This window comes from Atractosteus spatula, chromosome 18 (assembly GCF_055471065.1).
Source record: "Atractosteus spatula isolate fAtrSpa1 chromosome 18, fAtrSpa1.hap1, whole genome shotgun sequence".
Classification (NCBI taxonomy): Eukaryota; Metazoa; Chordata; class Actinopteri; order Semionotiformes; family Lepisosteidae; genus Atractosteus; species Atractosteus spatula.
Genome location: NC_142723.1, coordinates 17,516,562 through 17,538,327, shown reverse-complemented (window position 1 = coordinate 17,538,327; position 21,766 = coordinate 17,516,562). Strand labels below are relative to the sequence as shown.

Below are 21,766 nucleotides of genomic sequence, written 5' to 3'. Positions count from 1 at the left end.
TAAAATGTCAGTGTCTTGAAAAGTCATCCCCCGGCAGATTCAATTGCTGTTGCTAATACATGTTCTGAAGAAGTGGGTCTCATAAATCATATATTTATGTAATAAATTAAGTTATTCTTCTCATAAAATTAGAGGTGCCTTTCGAGGTATTTGTGGTGAACAACAATTTAAAGGAGTCCACACAAGGAAAAAGTAACCAAAGATGTAGTTTATTGTAAATTTAAAGACAAAAATATATTGATAAAAGTCTGCAATACAGCTGAGTAACAAGCAAAGCAAGATAATTGAAATGCTACCTTTTAAAAAATATGTGACATATAGTATATTTTACAGATTTATTCATATCAATACTTGATCTAATTTTCAAAATTGCACATGTATACAAGATATGAAAATACACTGTGAAGTTCAGAAGACACAAATGCTCTATTCATCTTTCACACCATGGATAATGTTGATCAGATAAGTGTGTGGTTAGCTGTCTTTGGAGTGTGCTTGGGCTTTGAAGCTGGGAGTCGATTTTTAGCTTCATTGCCATTAATCCACATAAAAAGCAGCATTAATCAACAACACCAGCAGCCCACTTTTCCTACACAAAGTGACTTCAGCTGAAACATATATTTACATGAAGAACAGTGGTAGGGCTTAAAGGACATTTAAGAAAGTCTAAACTGTCCCTAAAGTATGCTGAGCACTGGACAAAAGCAGCAATTCCAAAAAGCAGATAATTATTCTTGCTTTGAAATCATGACAAAAATAAACAAAGTGATGCTTCATCTACATCTAAGTAATTTTGCCATTTCACTTTTGTTTAGTAAGGAACATCAAGATGAAACTATACACAATATGAGCTACATTCAAAAATTGATTATAAACTCTTCAGGCAATACATTTTGAATACTTCCAGTTACATCAACGGTGTGATGAGGCGAAATATACATGTAGTAAAATAATGACAAACACAAGGATTTATGCCTTTTAAGGCACAACATATATTGTAAACAGCAGTATAAATGTACTAGGTAAAGCTCAAACAGATCTTTTAAGCACTTAATCTCAGAGTTGTTGATTTCAATAATTTGCATGTAAGGTAGCCTTTGCAAATACCAGTTATATAGAACATGCTATTTGCATGGAGTGTATCCTAATAAACCTTACATACTGTACATAATACATTTAGCCTTTTGCAAGCAAAAAAGGCATCTCATTGGCCTTTGAAAAAGCTTAATTTGATATATTATTTATATCATATAAATTACAATTCAGCAACTGTCCCTGCATATCTATCAACTTATATCTGTAGAGATGAGTGCAAATGTGTTAGGTTTCTTTGGTGTTTTATAGCTGATGTTGTAGACAATCAAATGTAAACAGGATTATTAAAATTCATAGCTTTTCTTCAACATGGAATGTTTAGATGTGCAATCCTTTTAGATACATATATACTAATTATATATTACAAAAGCCTTCTACACGATATTTTGTATTACATAATAAAATATAGAACTCCTGGCTCAAGGGTTGCTCTTGAAATAGCTTTTCACATTTTTAAAAGTCCTAAAGAGAACCATTACACTACTTCAAAATGACAGAAGCTAAAGAAATAGTCACTATTAGTAGTGTCTAATGAGTTTCTGCTAGAATCATCAAATATAGATTTTGGAATTCTCATCGACAAAAATGTACTGAGTCACATATGAATGTATGTTTTGCATTCACGCGGAGGACAAAATACATATAACGTAGACAATCTTGTGAAACAAATAGATTTAAAAGTACTGCTTAACACTTTGCAGTGTGACCAGATGCACAAGGATTTAATTGGAGACTTGATATAAAACACTACTAAATCTGCACAGTATTGAAAAAAGTCTTAAAACATTTCTGCATTCAACACGTGTTGCAGACAGTAAACTAGAGTTCAAGGGAAAACGAGAGTGAAAAGTTAATTGTTTAATATAAAACAATCTCTACTCTTCAATTACTTCATAATATCTATCCTGCAGATTTACCATGTCCCTCCCCTAACCCCCCTGGGTTCACCCCCCCAGGAAAGATTCGGGGTCACCTTACTCATTGCTGCCCATGATGACTTGTTTAGTGCTCCTATCCTTTCAACCTAAAGATAGGATTTGGGAATAAAGAGGCTTAATGAGCTTTTTCACTACAATATGCTGCCATCTTCTGCCTAAAAACAGTACAACACACTAGATGTTTTATCAAAGTCTCTGTGGTCCAGGGCAGCTTCAGCTGTATTTTGGCTAATAAAAAAGGTTTTTCAAAAAGATTTTCCTAGAAAATCACAAATAAATCAAAAGTTATGACCTAAATAATATTTACAATTTGTGCACTATACTAAAGTACAAATTTAATTACACTATTTAAAAAAAATGTATACAACTTTGAATTATACTTGGATTTTTTTTTTCTTTGCAGATTTAGAAAGCCACCTCACTTTTACAAGCTGTGAGCAGCACCTTAAATTCTATGAATTTATTCTTTTTCATTTCAGAAGCAAAGCAGGTAATCTTTTGGATATCAGTTTGTATATTTTAAGCTGGCATTCAAATATAAAATTACCCCATTATCATGAAAATGATATAGAAAGTTCCAAAGAACTCATCAGACTATACAACTGACCCTTTTTAAATACAGAGGCTAGTTCTTCTGTACAAATCCATACTTTTATTTGCCAAGAGGAAACATGCAGCTTTATTGCTGCACTTCATGCTTTATGTCTCAAATTGTATTCAGCTTATTCTCTGACCTGGTGAGAAATTTAACATATTGAGTCATGAATACTGTGTGCTTTCAGGAGAAATGTGCTATTTTTTAATAAGTGTACAAAACGGGGGAAAATCATTATACTGTTCTTTTTATCATTAGTGTCTTTGGTCAAACATTATTTTCTCCCATGCTTGGCTGTGCACATCCAACAGTCTCCTCCAGACAGGCTTTACAGTGGACAGCCAGGCTGACTCGTGCAGCATCTTTGTTATTCTTGCTCAGCTAATTAGCGCAGAAGGCAGGGGGTACCTTCCAGTCTCCTCGCTGAGGTGTCAAAGGGGGAGATGGTGCACCATTGGATCCCCCAAACAGACAATTCAGCTTGGGCTGGAGATCATTCCAGATCTCACTCATCTGTGGAGGAGAAAAAGGTTTAAGTTTTAAGAAAATAAGTTACTTTTAGCTTCTGGTCTTGAGAAGAATCATAACAAGCATGGCACTCAGTGAGAGAAAGAGGCGAAGGAACTCTACAGTACCTTACACACTGTTAGTGAATTTCACAGAATGCCTGCTGACTCCAATGGTAAAATCCCAAGCTGGAGAGTTCAAAGAAGTCTGGATTGTGGAGAAAATTTCTATCGTCTAAGGACACTGTTATGACGCAATGTAAGCCATACAGCATAACTATACTTTTAAATTCAGGCTGGCCTGGATGTGTTTTTTGTTGCCATCTTCTATGTTAATAAAATTGAGGGCTTGAAAAAAAAATCGAGTCAGTCTTTACAGGAACTACTGCCAAAGGGAAAACGATGCTCAACAGCCGAAGGAAGCCCACATGAACATGAGGAGAAGATACAAGCTCCACACGGGAATGACACCCAGGGCCTCAGCGCCATGTAGCATCAATGCTAGCCTCCGCACCACCATGCTGCCCCAGACAGTACACTGGCCGTCAGAATTTAACATAAGACCCCTTCCTGGTGGTTCTCAAATACATACCTCCCTGTGCCCCTGGATCTGGGAGCTGACGAATGCTGCCAGGATACTGGACGTGATGGGAAGGTAGGCGTAAATCAGTTGCGTCTCTTGGTGAAGGCAAAATAAGGAGAAATAGTTCCGGAGCTCCATAGTCAGAATGGCGTTCTCTTGCTAGAGAGAATTGACACGGGCATTAGAGCATGTGGAAAGAAAGGAGTTGCCTCTATGGTCAATTTTAGATTGCAGATGCACTAGAAGAAAAAAACGTATCACTGAACTATTTTTCATAAGCCATTCAACGGTGCAACACATCCCTTGAACGTGCTTTAACACACTGCACCATGAATACACCTTCCTTTGAAACATCCGTTACGGGAGGTTGTTGAATTCCAATTACCTGGAGTAGTAAAGCACAGCAGAGACATCAAAACCTCAGGGAACCAATGCAAAACTCTAGTTAATTTGTGGTAAACCTCACTTTGGTATACTGTATGTTCATGTTTTCTGGCCACAAAGGATTAAGAGACCTGCAGTTATGATTTCAGAAAATAAATTCCTTACATTGAACAATAATGTATTTTTTTTCTTTAAAAAGAATCCCTCTATTTTAATTACACTGAATACAAATACAGGAGGACTGTGGTACTTTTTGTGTACTGAAAGTTACCATCTAAAAATGATAACCAGCATCCCGGGCCTATAAGAAATAAATGGTGAAGTGTAAAGTGATTTAAGTGATTATAAAGATCCGTTAAGTCCTATTTTTGAAGTGTTAATTGCAATTATCACATCTTACACATTTGTTTTGAGGGTGGGCTGGAAAAAAAACAACTGTTACCTTTCTCTGCGATACAAAACATGGGCATATCAATCTGTGGTATGAATCTGTTACAAAATTCTCCATTAATGCACACAGCATTTCCCATGTGGGCGTGTTGTGATCTGTTTTGTAAAAAAGTGAAGTGTCTTTTTCAGTATATGTTCAGGGGGAGTATTAATGAACAGCTGATGTAGGTTCATTGTTGTTTTATTTCAATCTAAAATTCTGCAAAACTGCCATGTGACAACTATGATAATTTGATAAGACATACTTGGCCAACATTTTGGTCACATTTTTTCACCTCTTTCACATTCCAATAGTGAATGACAATATAAACTTCACATTCAAACTTTTATCCACTATCTAGCTGCAAGGAAAAAAAACTCATTAATGCAATACTGCGCATATATGCAACTTAAGTGCTTGCATTGCATATGCCCCTTGATTATGAGGAGACTCTCTTCTTGGAATGAGAAATAACAGTGTGAAAAGTAATTTCCCTCACGGGATCAATAAAGTATCTATCTATCTAATCTACAACAATTACTAAGCTCAATTAAAAACAGAGGGGGACAGACTGAGTCAGATACAGGGATCACAAGCCTGTTTGTAAGCTTTCAAGACAGCAAACTGAATCATGTGTGTGATGGCTGAAACCCTCACTTGGCATGACAGGTGCGCTCGGTTTTTAATTGTAGGAAGCTGCAGCTCTGGGTATAGGAGACCGCTGGGTGGGAGTGACATTAGCATCCGGCCAGCGCCTCACCTGCACAATGCGGGACTCCAGCTGCTCCACAGACACCTGCTCTTTGGTCTGCACTGTGGCGGTCATCATCTGCCTCTTCATCACGCTGTATTTCTGCAGCGCCCGCTGGTGGTCGTGCAAAACTCCCTTCTCGTGCCTCTCACACAGGTCCTGCGGGCAAGAGCCGGAGGCACACCACCTCAGAGTTTCACTGTTGAAAAACAGACTGGCCACCAGCACCCCTTTCTGCCAAGCAACACCCCTCCGGGCAGTTAAGTTACAGACAGGCTAAAGCAGGGGCAGGTCTTTGCTCTAACAAAGGGAGGCACTATCTTTAAGACCTGTTCACAGTGTAGCAATGAAGCATTCTGGACAGGGGCCTTCTTCACTTCCTGTTTTTTTTCCCTGCATTTTATTGTTTTTAAGATTTTTTTTTTTTACAAAAAGTTTTTTGGGAGTTGTTGTACAAAATATATTTTCTTGTTCCAAGTGCTGACTTCTCCACGCCATGCTCTCAGAAACACAAGGTTTTGGCACCAGTAGAGAATAACGCTTTTCACACTCTCTGTTGCTATATAAAGACTCACTTTGTATGACTGCAGTAGATCCAAGAACAGATTCAGTTTTTCCACCACATCATCTTCTTCTCTTTTCCCCTGAAAAAGGTAAATAGTCTTTACAGAATAGATTCAGAAAAAAATGCACTTGTTCAGAAGATTTTATATACATACGAGAACCTTTTGCCACAAAACCAATTCAGCTATTGTGTTTTCATCACTACATCTCTCACATTTTCTTACACAATTATGCGAGATGACAAAAATTGACACTTTTTTTTTTACTAGTAAGACTAGTAGAATTAAAAGTCTGGAAATTAAAAATTACATCTACAAACGTTAAGTGCATGCAGCTGAAATCCACAATCAACAGCATCGGAAATGATTTCTATTTCTGATGTGTGTGATTTTACAGACTGCAAATAATTGAATTGATGTCTGTCAGAATCTAATAATACAGGTACAAGCCAGGAGCACAGTAAAGCTCCACTACTCTTCCTACCTGTTGCGCTGCTTTGTCAGCAAGCACAGCAAATTCCACAGACAGCCCTTTTAGGGACTGTCGCAGGGCTCCCCAAGTGTTGCTGGCTGAGGCGAGCTTCGGGACCGGCGTGGAATCCGAGCCCAGCGTACTGCAATACAAGACGCACACAAATCTTTAAAGATCTTTCCAGCTGTGACTCAGGATGGGAACAACTGGATCATAGCTCTTTCATTTCTAATACAGACTACTCAGTCTGAACAGAAAACAAGGAAACCTTTCCTGCCAAAAAGAGCAACACCATGAAAAAAAACAACAACAACAAAGCAAAATAGCAAACCTACTACTTGAAGCCCTGGAAATAATGAGATCTGTCTAATTTAGAACAAAATTGTAAACTGGATGTCGCAAGTATTTGGCTTCCACGTCTTGTAGCGAGTTCTAGCTGACACGCAACAACTAATAATAACTGACAATTGTGTGAAATTTCACATTTATCTAATAAAACCTAATTTTGTTTTTGTGTGATGAGCTAACGCCTTATATAAACCATTTTCAAATAAAAGCAAGTCCCTGATTAGGAAACTAAAAGCATACTCTGGTTCAGGAAACCCAAAAAATATGAAATCACTCTTTTCATTCACGTTAACATCTTTTAAAAGGCATGCATCTCGGTTCTTTCATCCACTTTTGAAACCTCAAATTCCAATAGTTATGGTGTTGTGAAGAAAAATCAAAACACAGGACCACCGAGCCCAGCAGCTGTACGGCCTCATTCATTTGTGAGGAACAGTTTCGCTAGTTTTCTACTGCTCTGTGAAATTTCATAAGACACCAGTTTATTGTACACAAAACATTAATATACAACATCAGTTGTTTAACACCTGAAATTTGATTGACTTACTGTATAGTAGCCATAGATTTGTCAATGTCGCACCAACACCCACTATTTATTTGGAAACGCCCACACCAGGGGTGACTGGATAATTGGTACAGGGCTTGGAATTTCATATTCTCACACACTGAAGATTGAGATTTAAAGGGTGTGCATGACATTAGGAGCTTTTCCGATGCTTTTTGTTGTATGTTGGGAGTTTAAAAAGACCTACAAATCAAGCTTGCACGGTACTGTCCACGTATTTGTGAAGCGTGAGCGCAATAGTTGTGACAGATTTTGGATTTTTGGTCTTTCATAGTAGAAGGAAAGAAAAAAACGCTTTCCAAAAGCAATCAGCTTATAGCCATTCCGGCTTAGAAGACTAAAAATAAACTTGAAAATTACTACACACTACACTTCTAAAAAGCTGAAAAGGCCGAGTTTGCAGAGGATTCCAAAATAGGAGGATTAGCAAATACTGTAGAAGCAGCAAATGATTTTCAGAAAAATGTAAATGAAATTCAAGACTAGGCAATGCACTTGATGCAGGCTTGCATGGAGTTAGTAAAAATAAACTATAAAACATCAAAACACTAAGGTAAAAGTGGCTACTTATTAAAAATTTTAGATGTTTATGTTGACACAGTATTAACATCTTCAAGATAATGGGGGAAATCGATTAAAAGGAAATCAAATATATTCCGGTGCTTAAGGGAATGTCCTACACCGACAAACAAGCAAATTCGCCTTTTTATCCTTAAAGGTGACGAAGAAGGGACCTGATACAAGTATGCAAAAAGGCACTGACAAGGTCACACAAGAAGTGGAGTTCTTCAGAATGAACACGAATCATGAACCAGAGGACATAAGTAAAGCACATTTAAAACATTTAAAAGAGGAGGCACGTGTTTACCCAGAGAGTTGTGGGAGTATGGAACAACAAGTGTCCAACCAAACTACCAGGAAGGTTGCGGTCTTAAGGAGTCGACACATCCTAGAGATTGCTTTAGCAGCCTCCATTACCGATATCCCCCCCTTAAACCAAGACAAAACGAGCGCAATGCTGGAAAAACCTCACAGAGCACACATGGTACTACATGCCTCAGGTCCCTGCCAAACATGAGCAGGTCGGTGGCATTCTCGATGGAACGCACAGCCATCCTCTCCGCCCGGTCGCGCAGCCTCTGGAAACTGCTCGAAATATTCCGGATCAGCTCCCTGCTGACTGCAAACTGAGCCTGGATGTCGGCTGGCAGGTGCTCCTGGAAAAACAGCGATCAAGAATCACAGTTTCACACACTTCATGACTGGAGATCAATTCTCTGCTTTTGTACGGCTCTCTTCAGCTCAAAGGAGGCCCAGAGTGCTTCACGTCAATCGAATGGAAAGGGAAGACAAGGTTACGAAAGCCCGAAGTGGAAGTCAGGCAGTCATATTCCTACTCTTACAAAGAGCTTTAACGATCAAGCTGGCGGGCTACAAGGTGGGCACATCACTGGCTACATTCTGGCTACCAGGAAGAATCTCTGCTTTAGAATCTCTTAAAAGTGACTGGAGAATTATCTCAAATACCAATTTTCCCAGCCTGCTTTATTTAAAATGGAAAATACATGAATCAAAACATACCTTTATATAAGCAAAGCACTAAAGGGTATAATAAAATGAATTCTATATTAAACATCACATTTTTTTTATTGTTTAATATAGAAGTAAAGCAGTAAACTGAGATGTAACCAGCTGTGGTGGGATGGAGGGGAATATTAGAGTGTTATAATGTTTTGGTCCTTGTTCCATTTTGGAAAATATAGAACTTTAAAAAGTGTTCACGCAAAAGATACATTCTCTAAACCATAACTAACCTTGGCCCGTGTGGCTATTTTACAAGTCATGAATTCATCCCCCCTTTTCTTAAATGACTCTCGCAGTTTGTTTTGCACATCCTAAAGGGAAACAGCAGAAAAAAAAGACATTATCTCATGTCGAGTAATTTATGACTCTGTACAAACATCCTTCACAGAAGTACCTTTTAACTGCCTTAACAGCCTTTCAGGCTATTTTTTTTTCTTTTAAACACTTTAAGTTAAAGAAATCGCACGGGAAATTACCCAAGAACCAGTTTAGCAGAGACTGCAAAGCAATGTTATAGAATGACTATAGTATTAACGATTATTAAATTGACTCTTGTGAAACTTACTGAAAATGTAACTATAGGGACAGTGATTCTTGAGCTACCAGCAGTGCTCTGTGCTTCAGTTCCAATCTTACCTAAGTAGGCAAAAACATGGGATGTGATGTGACAGCACCAGCAGAGTTGATCTGACCTCATTAACACTGCCTGTGCTATTAATTTATCTCCCTGGCACAGATCACCTTCTGCTGCATTGTTTCAGTGGCTGTTCATACTTTCTTTGGGTAATTCCCACTATAATGCATTAATGACCTATCCACAGTTTAATGAAGTCGTCAGCAAAAAAACTGAATTATCTCCCAGAGCAGCCTGGCAGCAAAAGACCTTTACTGAATGCCGCAGGGCTTGTGCCATGGTCAAATAGCTGCCAGAGCTCTTAGGGCAGGGTGTCAAATCCTAAACAGAGCCCATGCACAGACAAACGGTTCTAGGAAAAATGTTGAAAAGAACAGAGCTACATCATCGCAGCGCTTAGCCGTGTGTAAGCAAAATTATTTAAGATTAAGGCCAAAAAGAGTCATACCAGAGCATGCCCATCGTGTTTTTTAGTGCCAAGAAATTCAGAATTTCTTGCTAACCATTCTTTGTCAGAAATAGTGAACAGTTTCTAAGTACTACATGTTCAGTGTACAGAAAGACAAATTAATATTTCTGAGTTCAAAGGCAGTTTTAAAATCGTGTCTTGCCTCAGTGCCCTAGTGAACACAGAGTAAAATGATTATCCTAATTAGTATGGGCAACTAAACATACAGCAGGCACCACAGGACAAACTTAAGGGGCCTCTTATAGGATTTTATAATTGTTCGTAAGTACTATATAACTACATTTTTATGTAAACTGGACAAAACCGAAAGGCGTAAGTTAAACAGTGGGATCCCTGGCAGGATTCTTACAGAGGTCTGCCAGAAATAAAAACTTGACTTTGGATGCTGCTGTCCTGGTTTAACTGACTTTTAAAACTGTTCATAAAACAGCAACCAAATCTCAGGAAAGAAAGTTAGAAAAAGAGTGGAGATTTCTCTCGGGTCTGACAGCTCTGACACGGAGATTAACTCTGCAGAATGGAGTTCAATTCACTCTGCCACTCCTGGTCTTTAATTGGACAAGACACTTACTGAACCACTGAAAGTCAGGAAGGTCTTTACGAGATCATCCTCAGAGAAGAAAGGATGCCTTGCCACCAAGTTAATGAACCTCCGGAGAGCACGGCGCCTGCCCTCAATAAATTCTCGCTCAGAGGTAGACGTCAAGACTGTAAATGTAATTGAAAAAGAAAAAAAAACTTTTACCAGTAACCTACAGTAGCACTTGGAAAAAGATCAGGCATCTGGATTCAGATAATTATCAATACCTTACAATTTCAAAATATAATAATGTAAAAAAAAAAAATCAACAAAGACGTATGAATCCAGGTACTTGTTCACTGTGGTGATGTGGGAGAACACGTCATCCTATTTTTATCGCAGGGCTCTCACTTCTCCTTTCACAGCCCCGTTCTTTTCAAGAATAAAAAAAAATGACTGTTTGGGAAATTCCCTGGGAGTATAATGACAGACACACTTTGTTAAAATGTTCAGAAGAGAAAACTTCCCAAGACAATCGATGCTAAGTAGCTGAAAAAAATCACCGACTCTCTCATGACAGCTTGCGGAACCCAGAATGAGCAAAGGTTCTTTCTGGAAGAATTCCCCCTCGAACCCCAGTTCCAATAGAATAATTTAGTACAGATGAGAAATCAGTGCTTTAGCGCGGGTCTGTATCCACTTGGGGAGTTCTGAGAGAACAGAAGAACTGAATCATATTTTCTGCTTCTGAAGCTTCACCGTTTCCAATATACAATATTTTTATATCCATTCCCACAGACCTGCACCACAATAGCACTGTCAAACGTCCTTATTGTAAGGCTGCCAGACATCCTTAGTTATTAGTGTCTAAATATCCTCCTTTACGTCTGTGAAACTGTTAATAAGAACGACGAAAATCTGCATTCTTCAAAAAAAATACATACATATGCAAAAATCTGTAAACCTAAACAGAACTTCAAGGAACACAGCTTGACATGTATTGAAGTTCTGTAGGTATCTTTTACAACTATCTGAAACTGAATTCCAGCTGAACATGTATTTGCAAAGAATATTCTGAAACCACATCACTTTGTTTTCAACAAAGATCTAATCCAAGATCCCAGCAGTGTGCGTAGGTGGCGACAGAGAGACGACTCGACGGCTGAACAGAAGAGGAGCTGCGAGAGTGCTCTTCTGGCCAGAATGTGATACAGATGGTACGTTCTAGGAGCAGCCACCTATGTAGGCCACTGAGCAAAGGTACTTTGGCGTCCTTGACATTAGATCACATGTGAAATGTCAACTAAAAGGTTTTCTGTATAAAATGCAAATCGCAAGGGGAATCCTGCGTGACTCAAGGACTGAAAGTGCTCATCTGGGACAGAGGCGGAAACCCGCAGTCTAAGATGAAAAGTGCCACCAGGGTTGGGTGGGTATGAGCTGGCCAGGGCTTCCGTGACGGAAACATCTGTGATGAGCCTGCGAGCTGCACCATTCCTCCAAGCCATGGTCGGGGAGTAGTGATTACAGTGGAGCTCGCCGTGTGAGAAATGGCAGATGGCACCAACAGCAAGGTGTTTCTAGTGTCAGCGCTGGTACACGTTTTATCAGCGAGACTGTTTCTTTAATGGATAGTTATTCCAGATTCGGAGAGTACGAATGAGAGGAGAAAAATAATTAACGATTTCATAAAAAGTGAATAATATCACTACCCCTTTTTAAGTACCCTCAAAGTTCTAGCAGTGAAAATCCTGTGATGCACATCAGTCTTTACCTCCTTTTAGCATCCTTTTAGGTGGGAGAGCTGGCACCATCCTGTAGGCAAACCTCTGCAGCAGAAGTTCATGGAAAACATCGAAATCGCTGTATCTCCGATAGACAGATGTGTGGAATCGCTGCAGGGGGACAGGAAACACTACAGTACATAAGGGATGATCTGCAAATCATGCTTCATGCAACAAAGCTCACACGAGTGTGGCAATTCAACTCAACAGAGCACAAACCTGAAACAAGGAAAATAAGACAAAAAGGTACAACTCTGGATACCTTCTATTCGAAAAGTTCAATATTAAAGAAGAAAGGAGCGTCTTATAAAAAGTTCAATTAGCAATTCGTAATTGGCGACCGTTTTATTAAAGACAAGCGAATGTGTTCCTGCGCTTTTCCAGCACATTCTTTTCTCTCGAGATTGTGGCTTCTCAAACCGAAGAGTGGAGATGAACGGCGTTTACCCGTCTTACCTGACTGGTCACCTCATACTCAACGTGCTTGAGGAACAGGCCCTTCTTCTCGGGGATGAGCTCCACCTGCACTACGTCCCGGCCCAGCAGCTGGGTCAAGCTGAGCGAGAGGACCAGGGGGTTTTCCGTGCTGGACTGCATCCTGAGCACCTGCAGCTCCTTCAGGTCGCCCAGCTCAGGCTTGGGAAAATCTAGGAAACGATCTGACAATGAGGGCTCTCTGCACACTGCAGTACGGCCAGTGTTTTCTAAAACAACATCGGAAACATTCACACTCACTTGGAAACAGGAGTCGTCAGGGCATGGATTAGGATTTTTATATTCGGTTGCCTTCACTATTAATAGTATGGATCGACAGACAAAAATAAGCACTAGAAAAAGGGCTGGGCCCATTATTAAACACAATAATGTCACAGATTTTGAATTTTGGGAGACTCAATAATCTTGAACAATTCAGGTAAAAAAACAAAATCAGCCTTCGAGGAATATGCATGTTTTAAAGGTGGTGTTTTATCTCCACTTGGTTTTTCAATAATAACTCAAGTGTCAAACTTTTGTAAAGAAAATAACGGTTGAGCACACTGCATTTTCAACAATATCGCCTTAATGCAAAATTAAAAACACAAATCGGAGCTTCACCCCCAGTCACAAAGCACTACAAATATACAGATGTTTACTTTAGTAAAGCCAGAGATCAGAACAAATCTAAAAACAGGCAGTTATAGGGGGATCAAACTAATATTCCACTTCCTCAGCCGACAAAAGAAAAAGCCAAGAAAAGAAACTGCTGGTTATCCATGTAGCAATCTAAATGTAGTATATCTGCATAAATATTAATCTAAAAAATTAAGTTCCTTTAACAAAGTATAGACAGCTCATGAGTTCATTCAGACCAGATCATAGCATCAACCAGATGCAGCACAGGGAAACTGTAGAACAAGTCATCTACAAAGAGATGAGTTCAGTTCCATCATGGAAGCCCAGCCTGCGCAGTAACAGTGCATTTAAGTGAGTCTAACTGTGTAGCTGTGTGCCCTGGATTTACCTGAATAGGTGTTGCGACAATCTGACAGCCACAAGGGTTCCCCAAAATGGCGCCTTAATAAACAGTAAGTGGCTCTTCACTGACTGACAGATTGGATTCTTGCTCATGTTTGTATCGTGCACATGTGAGCTGTTTGTATAAAAAGGTGCTTGTCTCACTTGCGGAGTAAGTGCCAGGGAAACTGCAGTAGAGCCAGGTGTCTCCTGCCCTGGACCTTGCACCCAAAATCACTCCTTTCTCAAAAACTGAAAACACTCAAGGGCTGAAGACGTTTCTCTCAAACGACCTGTAAATTCCAAGTACAAATTCACGCCTGGTTAAACACAGCAGTATCTGAGCTTCATTATTGGTTGAATAATGATTAACTTATTTAAGATAAATTATAACCCCCATATCAAGAAAAAATAAAATGCCACTTCTCTAGATACAAAAAAGTTAACTCCTTCAACCAGCAATTACACCTCACCGCCAAATTAAATCACAATTTTGAGCCACACTCCATTCATGACATTAATACCAAGTATCGGATGGTGTATTATGAACTGCTAGACATGACAAGCACCTCGCAAACAGCAAGAATGCATTAGTAATTTGTAGCTGGAGTTTGGGTCAAAGTTTTAATTTAATCAGTGTCTCTATAAAACTGCTATATAACTGTTACACACTCTCATGTGAGTCTAAAGCAGGTTGTAATTTGGAATTTGGAATTTTGTGTAACTGACAGGAAGTTATACTCAGCCAGGAACCTGGAGAAAAATGGCACTCTGGGGAGAATTTCTAAACCATGCTGTGAGCACCTGTGAAAACACTGAATTCTTGAAAAGGAATACGAACTGAAAGCTGTCTTAAACGTGTTACAATCCAAGACTGGAAACGTAAGATGCGTAGAAAAAACCATACACAGAAAGTGTCCTCTGCCAAGTCTTGTTCTGGGCATTATTTTAGATTTGCCATAAAAAATAAAATACCCAACAACAGTAAGATCTGAAAACAGCCCAGAGAAGAGCGACGAGATGCATACCAGGGCATAAAGGAATATCCTACTCTGAAGGGAATGAAAAAAGGATATAAACTTGTTATTCTTGAACAGAGAAACTACATGAGGCACTGATTCATGTATTCAATATCCTCAGAGGTACAGACATAGTCAATTCAACTGGCTTCTTCAGAATCAACAACGAAACTCAAATCACAGGGCAGACTACAGAGAACGCCAACTGAGAACAGGAGACACTTTTTTTAAACAAATGGCTGTGGAAGTCTGGAACAAGTTACACCCGGCTATACTGTAAAATCTAATCCTGTAAAAACTCACTTCCTTCAAGGAATAGCAGAGATCCTTGGATCACTTAGCTGATAGCAATGTCGCCTCCGGGTCCTCTTACTCTAACCTTTCTCATGTTCTTGTGCAAGCAGCTCATCAAAATTCCCAACAGAAAGGAACTTGGTGTCAGAACCCAAAATAAAATATTCAGAAAATGTGCTGACCAGCTTCTTCTTTTGATTGTGAGGACAATACAGATGCCGGACGCAGTGAGCAGTGGACGCTAGCCAACATAGACAGAGAAACCGCACAGCACGAATATCAATCTCTGGACTACAATCACAACAGTATTTAAAAGAAAATGTTTTTTATATATAGACTACATATCCTGAACATAATAAAAAGAAACTTTTTATCTATACATGGAAAGTTTGAGGAAATAAAGCACATATATTTTGGATGTTGATTACATATTTGTGGCATTGATTAATTGATCATTTGTTACAGACCAACACAAACTCAGGTTTGGGCTGTTACATTAAATCACCTCATTTTTGAGAGCTGACCGGACACAAGTGAGGACATGACACAATGACACTGTTGGAGGTCAAACCTACCAAAAACAAAATCAGGAAAAAAAAACAGAATGGAACCTGTATGATCCACTCATCAAGATATTTTTTTGTTCCCCATGACCAACATATGTTGGAGGCTGGACTAGACAACACAACGTGACGTCTGTGGCACGATGTTGCAGACATTCCTAGTCCATCAAGGATAGGTCAGGATATTGGACACCATAAGTCACAATACCTCGCTGAGACTGACATACCATGCTCAATCACTGTTACCACTTGTACAATGCCAGTCCCATTGCATCAAAAATACCATGTTACAAAAACCCAAGCATCAGCACTTCAGCTATGAAAATAAGGCTATAAATCATCATTTGCAAGCTAGACAGCCAAACAACGTAGCAATGTTCACCAACACAATGCCATCAGGTAGTGCAACATCTCAAGTGGACTCGCCATCGCTGATCTGTAGTGATATCAAGGCTTGGAATAGACCATCTGAATGAACATTTGGAAGTGTGGTGCTCTCATGCAGAATAACATGCTAATTGTTACATACAACAGACCGATCACTGCTGAGGTCCAAGTATGATGGTCTGAGTGTCCAGCCAATACAGTAAGCAGATTCGGTGAAACTTTACGTCACAGTCTAACTGACAGGAAGTTGTATACTGGCATATACATGGTTATACACAATCAGAATAACCAACTTGATCATGCTTCTTCAGGGAGAAATAAAAAGTCTCCTGAATTTCACCTGGATTAAATTCAGGGTTGCTTCTTAAATTCACACTGACAAAGTTTTTTAAAACAGCATTTTTTACATGATTTTCTTTCTGTAAGACTTCCACACAACAAATGACCTCAACAGCTTTCTGATTCCCTATCACAAAATTCGTCTCTGGGAATCCATAAAAAAAAGAACCTACCACTATCTCTCTCCAGAACAGCTAAACTGAATCTTCACATCAACCACATTTCCATTTGTAAGTGCAGCTGCAAATTTCTTTTATACAGTACTTATATTTCTAATATTTATATTCTTTCAGTGCTTGAGTAAGAATTAAGATCATTTCAACACCAGTTCCTAAGAACCGCTTCTGCCTTAATTAGAAACATGGATCCCTCCTACAAGCTCTGGGCTGTGGTACCTTGAATGTAGTTCTCCAGTAGTTTTGGGCTGGGCTGTTTTCCTTGCTGAGCCAGTGCAATCAGAGCAAGTGCTTTATAAAGGGACACCTTTGACAGGAATCCATCCTTAAATTCCACGTGTTCAGCAACCTGGGGAAGATAAAAATGCCCTCAGTTCCATCTGGGAAAGCTAGATGTTCTCCTCTCTCAATTCCAAAAGACAATAAAAGAAAGAACAGGAGGGGAAGACATTTCTAAACATATTACTATAAGTGGGGTGCAGAGGTCAGCATCGCTGTCTCGCAGTGCCGGGGCCCTGGGTTCAGTTCCTGGGGTGCCGTCTGCACGGAGTCTGTATGTTCTCCCTGTGTTCTTGTGGGTTTGCTCTGGGCTCTCCCATTTCCTCCCACAGTCTAAAGACATGCTGGTGGGTTAATTGGCTTCTGGGGAAACTGCCCCTGGAGTGGGTGTGTGCGTGTCTGTATCTGTGTGTGCCTTGTGGCGTCCCATCCAGGGTGTATCCTGTCTTGTCCCCACTGCTTGCTGGGAAAGGCTCTGGCTTCCCTGTACTGGATGAAGAGGTCAGGAATTGGATGGATGGATTACTAATAATAAGCGATATTACTGTAATACGCAACTAACCACAAACGTACCCTCAAGATTACTAAAATAGGGCACACTAAGAATTTTTTTGTATTGAAAAAAGCATAGTGAATGGGAGCCCATTACACTTACAGTATGTTACTCTTGTAATGAAGGTACCCTAAGGCTTTCCATTTTCCAAGATTATTGAGTTTTCTTACTTATGTTTTTTTATTGTTTTATATTAACATACAAAGGTAATCAAAAAAAATGAGTTGCCAGTCATCTCAATACCTCAAGTATTACAAATATGGGTATAAAGTCTATTATGCATCATTCTTTTGTGTCTTTACAGAGGGTACAATGTGTGAAGTCATTCTCATTAAGTTTTAGACCAAGATAATTTTGACATCAGATTGTAAAGGTTCAGCGTCTCTTATGTTTAAGCATTCAGTGTTGTGTGTATTTAATATATTTAATTTATGCCATCCCCCATCCCTAACAGATAGAAATGACATGACACATCTGAAGAAGGCTCAACAGCTGAAATGTTGTGTGCACACTTTACTCCGCCTATCCAATTATTTTACGAAGACTTCCAGCAAGTTTTTCTCAAAGATAAGACTAGCCTTCGATTTAGAGTAGTTACTGTATGTATACTGTAAAATAGAAGGCATTTTTTAACAATATTTTCTTTTAAGTTCCTAAACACTATAGCAATGTTTGTTTTGGTTGAGATGTTTGTTGTGGAGATGTATACAGTACGTCTTATTTAAAAACAGGCTTTCCTGTGCTATAATCCAGATCTTTGCTATCTAAGCAATACCTCAGCAGAAAAAAAGGTAAGAGAAACTGGATTGAAGCAAAACTCACAGAACAGATTTTTTTTTTACCCGCTGTGGGAGGAGCTGGTGACAAAGTGTATCAATGACGAATTAAAAGAACAATTACAGTCTCCGATGCACAAGCAAAGACAGTCTCCTCAATAAGATCTCAAATTCCTACTGCATTCCTATCCAGTCATGGGGCAACAAAAACAAAGTCCTTTGTGGCATTCTTCAAAATGCATGTTTTACTTATTAATGCTACAATCAGCATGTGTTCCAGTACATTTCCCACACTGTACATTTTTGGGACTTACCATTACGAATCCCTTTTCCCTAGTTTCTACCACCACACGTGTGCAGAGACTAAGCACCATGTCATGCAAGACAAATTTCTATCAGTTAGAGTGTGGCCCACTGATACCTCAATAGAAAGGTCTTTTACTTCAATCGCTCTCTTGCATCTATAGCTCTGTAACAGACGCATTCTCCTTACCTGGTTCTGTACAGCACAGGGAAGATCTGTCTTGCTTAACAGCCTTTGAAAAACATCTACTTGCACTCGTTCATCTTTCTTACTGCATAGTGCTTCATAAACTTCTCTGTAATACGGGGGAACTGAACCTGGATAATCAAAACAAACAGGTTGTTTTGTTAAAACAAAAGACACTGTAATTTATAACTGGAGCACGGTTATGATTGTGAACTTCTCTTTATTTTGACAATAAATCTCACAGCTGATTATTATACAAAACTTGAGGATAAGACTGCCAATTCTGCAACAGAATTACATACATACAGTATGTGAGAAATACAAGGGTTTACTTTCCCTGCCCTAACCAAGATTGAATATGCCTAAACGTATACCTAAACAGACACATGCCAAGTATTTTGTGCAGAGGATTACAAATATTAAAAATTACAGGAGGAGTTTGCAGACAGTCAGCATGTTATACAGTATGTGCCTTCGAGGGAATTTCCAACTGACAGTGACTTTTCTTTGGGGCTTTTGATTCAGCTCCTGGTATAGTTTGTAACACTTCCCCACACGTGTGCACAGTGAAAGCCTATAACAGGAAAGTAAACTGCTCCAACAGGAACTTAAATCATTCTTGAAAGGAAAACACTGTATAAAGTTCAAATAACAATAATTACACTGAATTGGATCTGTGTCACAATTCCTGTTTTTTCCCCCCACAATCAGATCATCACACAAATCAGGAGTGAAAAGCAAAACTGAGCTCCTTATTCAGAGACATTGCATTTTTGTGAATGAGAATTTATTTTATTAAAATGGCTTATTTGTCCAAAAGGCATTAAGCAAGCACAATGCAAACAAAGGACTACAAGCAGTAAGCGATATACTGTAGCTTTATGGTTCCATACATGTTATCTCTCCATGATAGACTCAGACAACATCAGCATGACATCCTCATTCACTTTTAGTTGCTCACTATTAGCAAAATAGTTTTTTTTGCTTTATCATCACTTTAAATCAAGTATTTTGCATGAAATGGAAAATGTGATATGCATTGCTGTGTCACTGTAGTGAAGACATCCAGCTAGTTAGCTGCACACACACAATAGCGTTACTTACGGCTATCCTCACAAGTTAAAGGAAAGACACTGAGGCCAGCTGTACACTAGATCACTATGGAAACCCCAGTGTCAGTTTGTCTAGTCACCTCTTAACAAAGCTGCAGAATTACTCAACTTGACTCTTCACCAGAACTAGGCTGCTACAAAACACTTTCGAAGCAATTAAAAAGGCAATATGCTCTTTATAACAATTGCCTCTACATTGCCTGACAATGTGTAGTTATCTTGTGATGCCAAAAAATGAAACGCAAACATTACAACTTGAAAAGGCTGAAATGAAAGTTAATGATTTTTAGTCAGAACATTTAACAACAGAAGACTTTGGCATGTTTGCAGTCCTATCACGAATGTCAAAGTAATAAACCAGATGTTTTTGTTATATATGAACTTTTATGGGACAAAGGCTAACCTATGATTGTTTCAGTTGACATAAACTGTGATTTTGTGTATCTCACTCTCTTTTAACCAGATAAAAAAAGTAGAAACATGAGGCCACTGTAGCTTATCTTCAGAAGTTAACTTTTAGTGCTGTAACTGTAAAGGTGTCTCTCCTGTCAGACAATCGTTGGATCACTACATAGCTACACATCCACGAAAAATTCCACTTTTATGCACAGTATTCCACAGTATCTGCTGAGGGCGGATATCTGACTGATCCTTCACAGCCTTTGGTTTCAGTTTATGAACTTTTTGCATTTTAACAATAGATATGCAATTGGACATCTACATAAGGACATGAGGATGGAGCTATCGTTGACTTAACACAAGCTGTCACAGCCACGGATCGCAAACAAGATCGTCACATTCTCAACAGGTGAGACCGTCCAGCAGGCAACAAAACAAGACACCATCACTTTTACTGACATGATCTGCATAATCCAATACTATCAGCCACACCTCGCATGAGATGCAAGCGTTTGGACAAAAAAAGCTTTCTTTGAGCCTGGCACATTATCTGTACAAAACTTAAGAATCATAAAACTCCTCTACTTTCAGGTTTGTTTTAAACAACACACCGTCACTACATTATAAAATCCCCGAGAGAAAACTGCTGGCCATCTCCCTTACTGATGTTTTCTCGGCCTCGCAATCAATTTCTCTCTTTGTCGTATAAGACACCTCATGGAAAACATCAAATCTGCCTGCCAAAACTCACAAGAAAACTAGCAACAGCAGCAAGCCGAACTGCAAGGAAGTACACACTGACGATTTTTAAATAACACATTTCAATTACTTGCTTCGCATTGCGTACATGTATAGCGCAACAGGTATAATGAATAAAAAGTTGACTTTTTGCTGAGGCATAAGAGTTTTTTTGGTTACCTTCACTGATGTCGCCTTCCATAGTTCTGACAGTCATGTGAGCTTCTGCTCCTCTCCATGTGATTTCCTGAAGAAGAAAAAATGGAATTTATTATTTAACGCTAAGGAGTGGCCAACTAGAACTTACCCTTAGTGAAAAATACCCTTAAGGAAATTCCCTCCTAGAGTTGGGAAGAAACTTTGTCATATTTGATGTCCTAGAACACCAAAAGAGCTAATGATCCTATTAAATTCTTTTGGGAATTGCACATATATTTTGCATGTGTATTTATTATTTTTGGATTGTATGTGTAAACCGCATTTTATTAACCTCATGTGTGAAGGCAAGACAGAATTCGAAGTTTATAGGAGAGCATACAAGCAGTGAACCTTACTTTCAAATGTAAAGAGTTATTCAATTTCGCAGTTTCTCACCCTTTTGTCTTAAAATGTAGTATTCAGTAGAAACAAAGATTAAATTAATTAAATGTTGTTGAAATGTGTTATCTGAGCCCATAAACAGTACGAGTAAGTTTCTGGTAGTCCCACAGAGCATAATGTGTTTTTGGTTGCCATAGACGACTCTAATGATGCCCAAACCAGACAAAGGAAATAACTGAAGTTATCAGCAAAGAATAAATTCCGTATAATAACGAATTCCAGTTGATTTGCAATTTGATGCTTTATATCTGGAAATATGAAAATATTCGACTTAGATCTTTAGCTTGTTGTTGGGGGAAACCGAAGTACTTTAATTTTAAAAAAAA

General features: G+C 39.0%; 1 protein-coding gene across 1 annotated transcript; it reads right to left on the bottom strand.

Moving 5' to 3' along the window:
- Positions 1-188: 188 nt before the first annotated feature.
- snx8a (sorting nexin 8a) lies at positions 189-21,057 on the bottom strand. Its single transcript, XM_088936846.1, has 13 exons — positions 21,021-21,057; positions 18,595-18,722; positions 16,713-16,842; positions 12,678-12,868; positions 12,212-12,332; positions 10,489-10,625; positions 9,045-9,125; positions 8,287-8,447; positions 6,330-6,459; positions 5,858-5,926; positions 5,292-5,441; positions 3,727-3,876; positions 189-3,141 (listed from the first exon to the last, which is right to left on the bottom strand). The coding sequence occupies exons 1-13, from the start codon at positions 21,055-21,057 to the stop codon at positions 3,010-3,012; spliced, it is 1,617 nt and encodes a 538-aa protein (XP_088792972.1). The 3' UTR covers positions 189-3,009.
- Between the last annotated feature and the right edge of the window lie 709 nt (positions 21,058-21,766).

Coding starts and splice junctions, on each gene's coding strand:
- snx8a (XM_088936846.1), bottom strand. CDS start 21,057: ATGACTGTCAGAACTATGGAAGGCGACATCAGTGAAG. Junction 12,333..12,677: donor AGTATGAGGTGACCAGTCAG/GTAAGACGGGTA, acceptor GTCCCCCTGCAG/CGATTCCACACATCTGTCTA. Junction 6,460..8,286: donor ATGTTTGGCAGGGACCTGAG/GCATGTAGTACC, acceptor CTTGTATTGCAG/TACGCTGGGCTCGGATTCCA.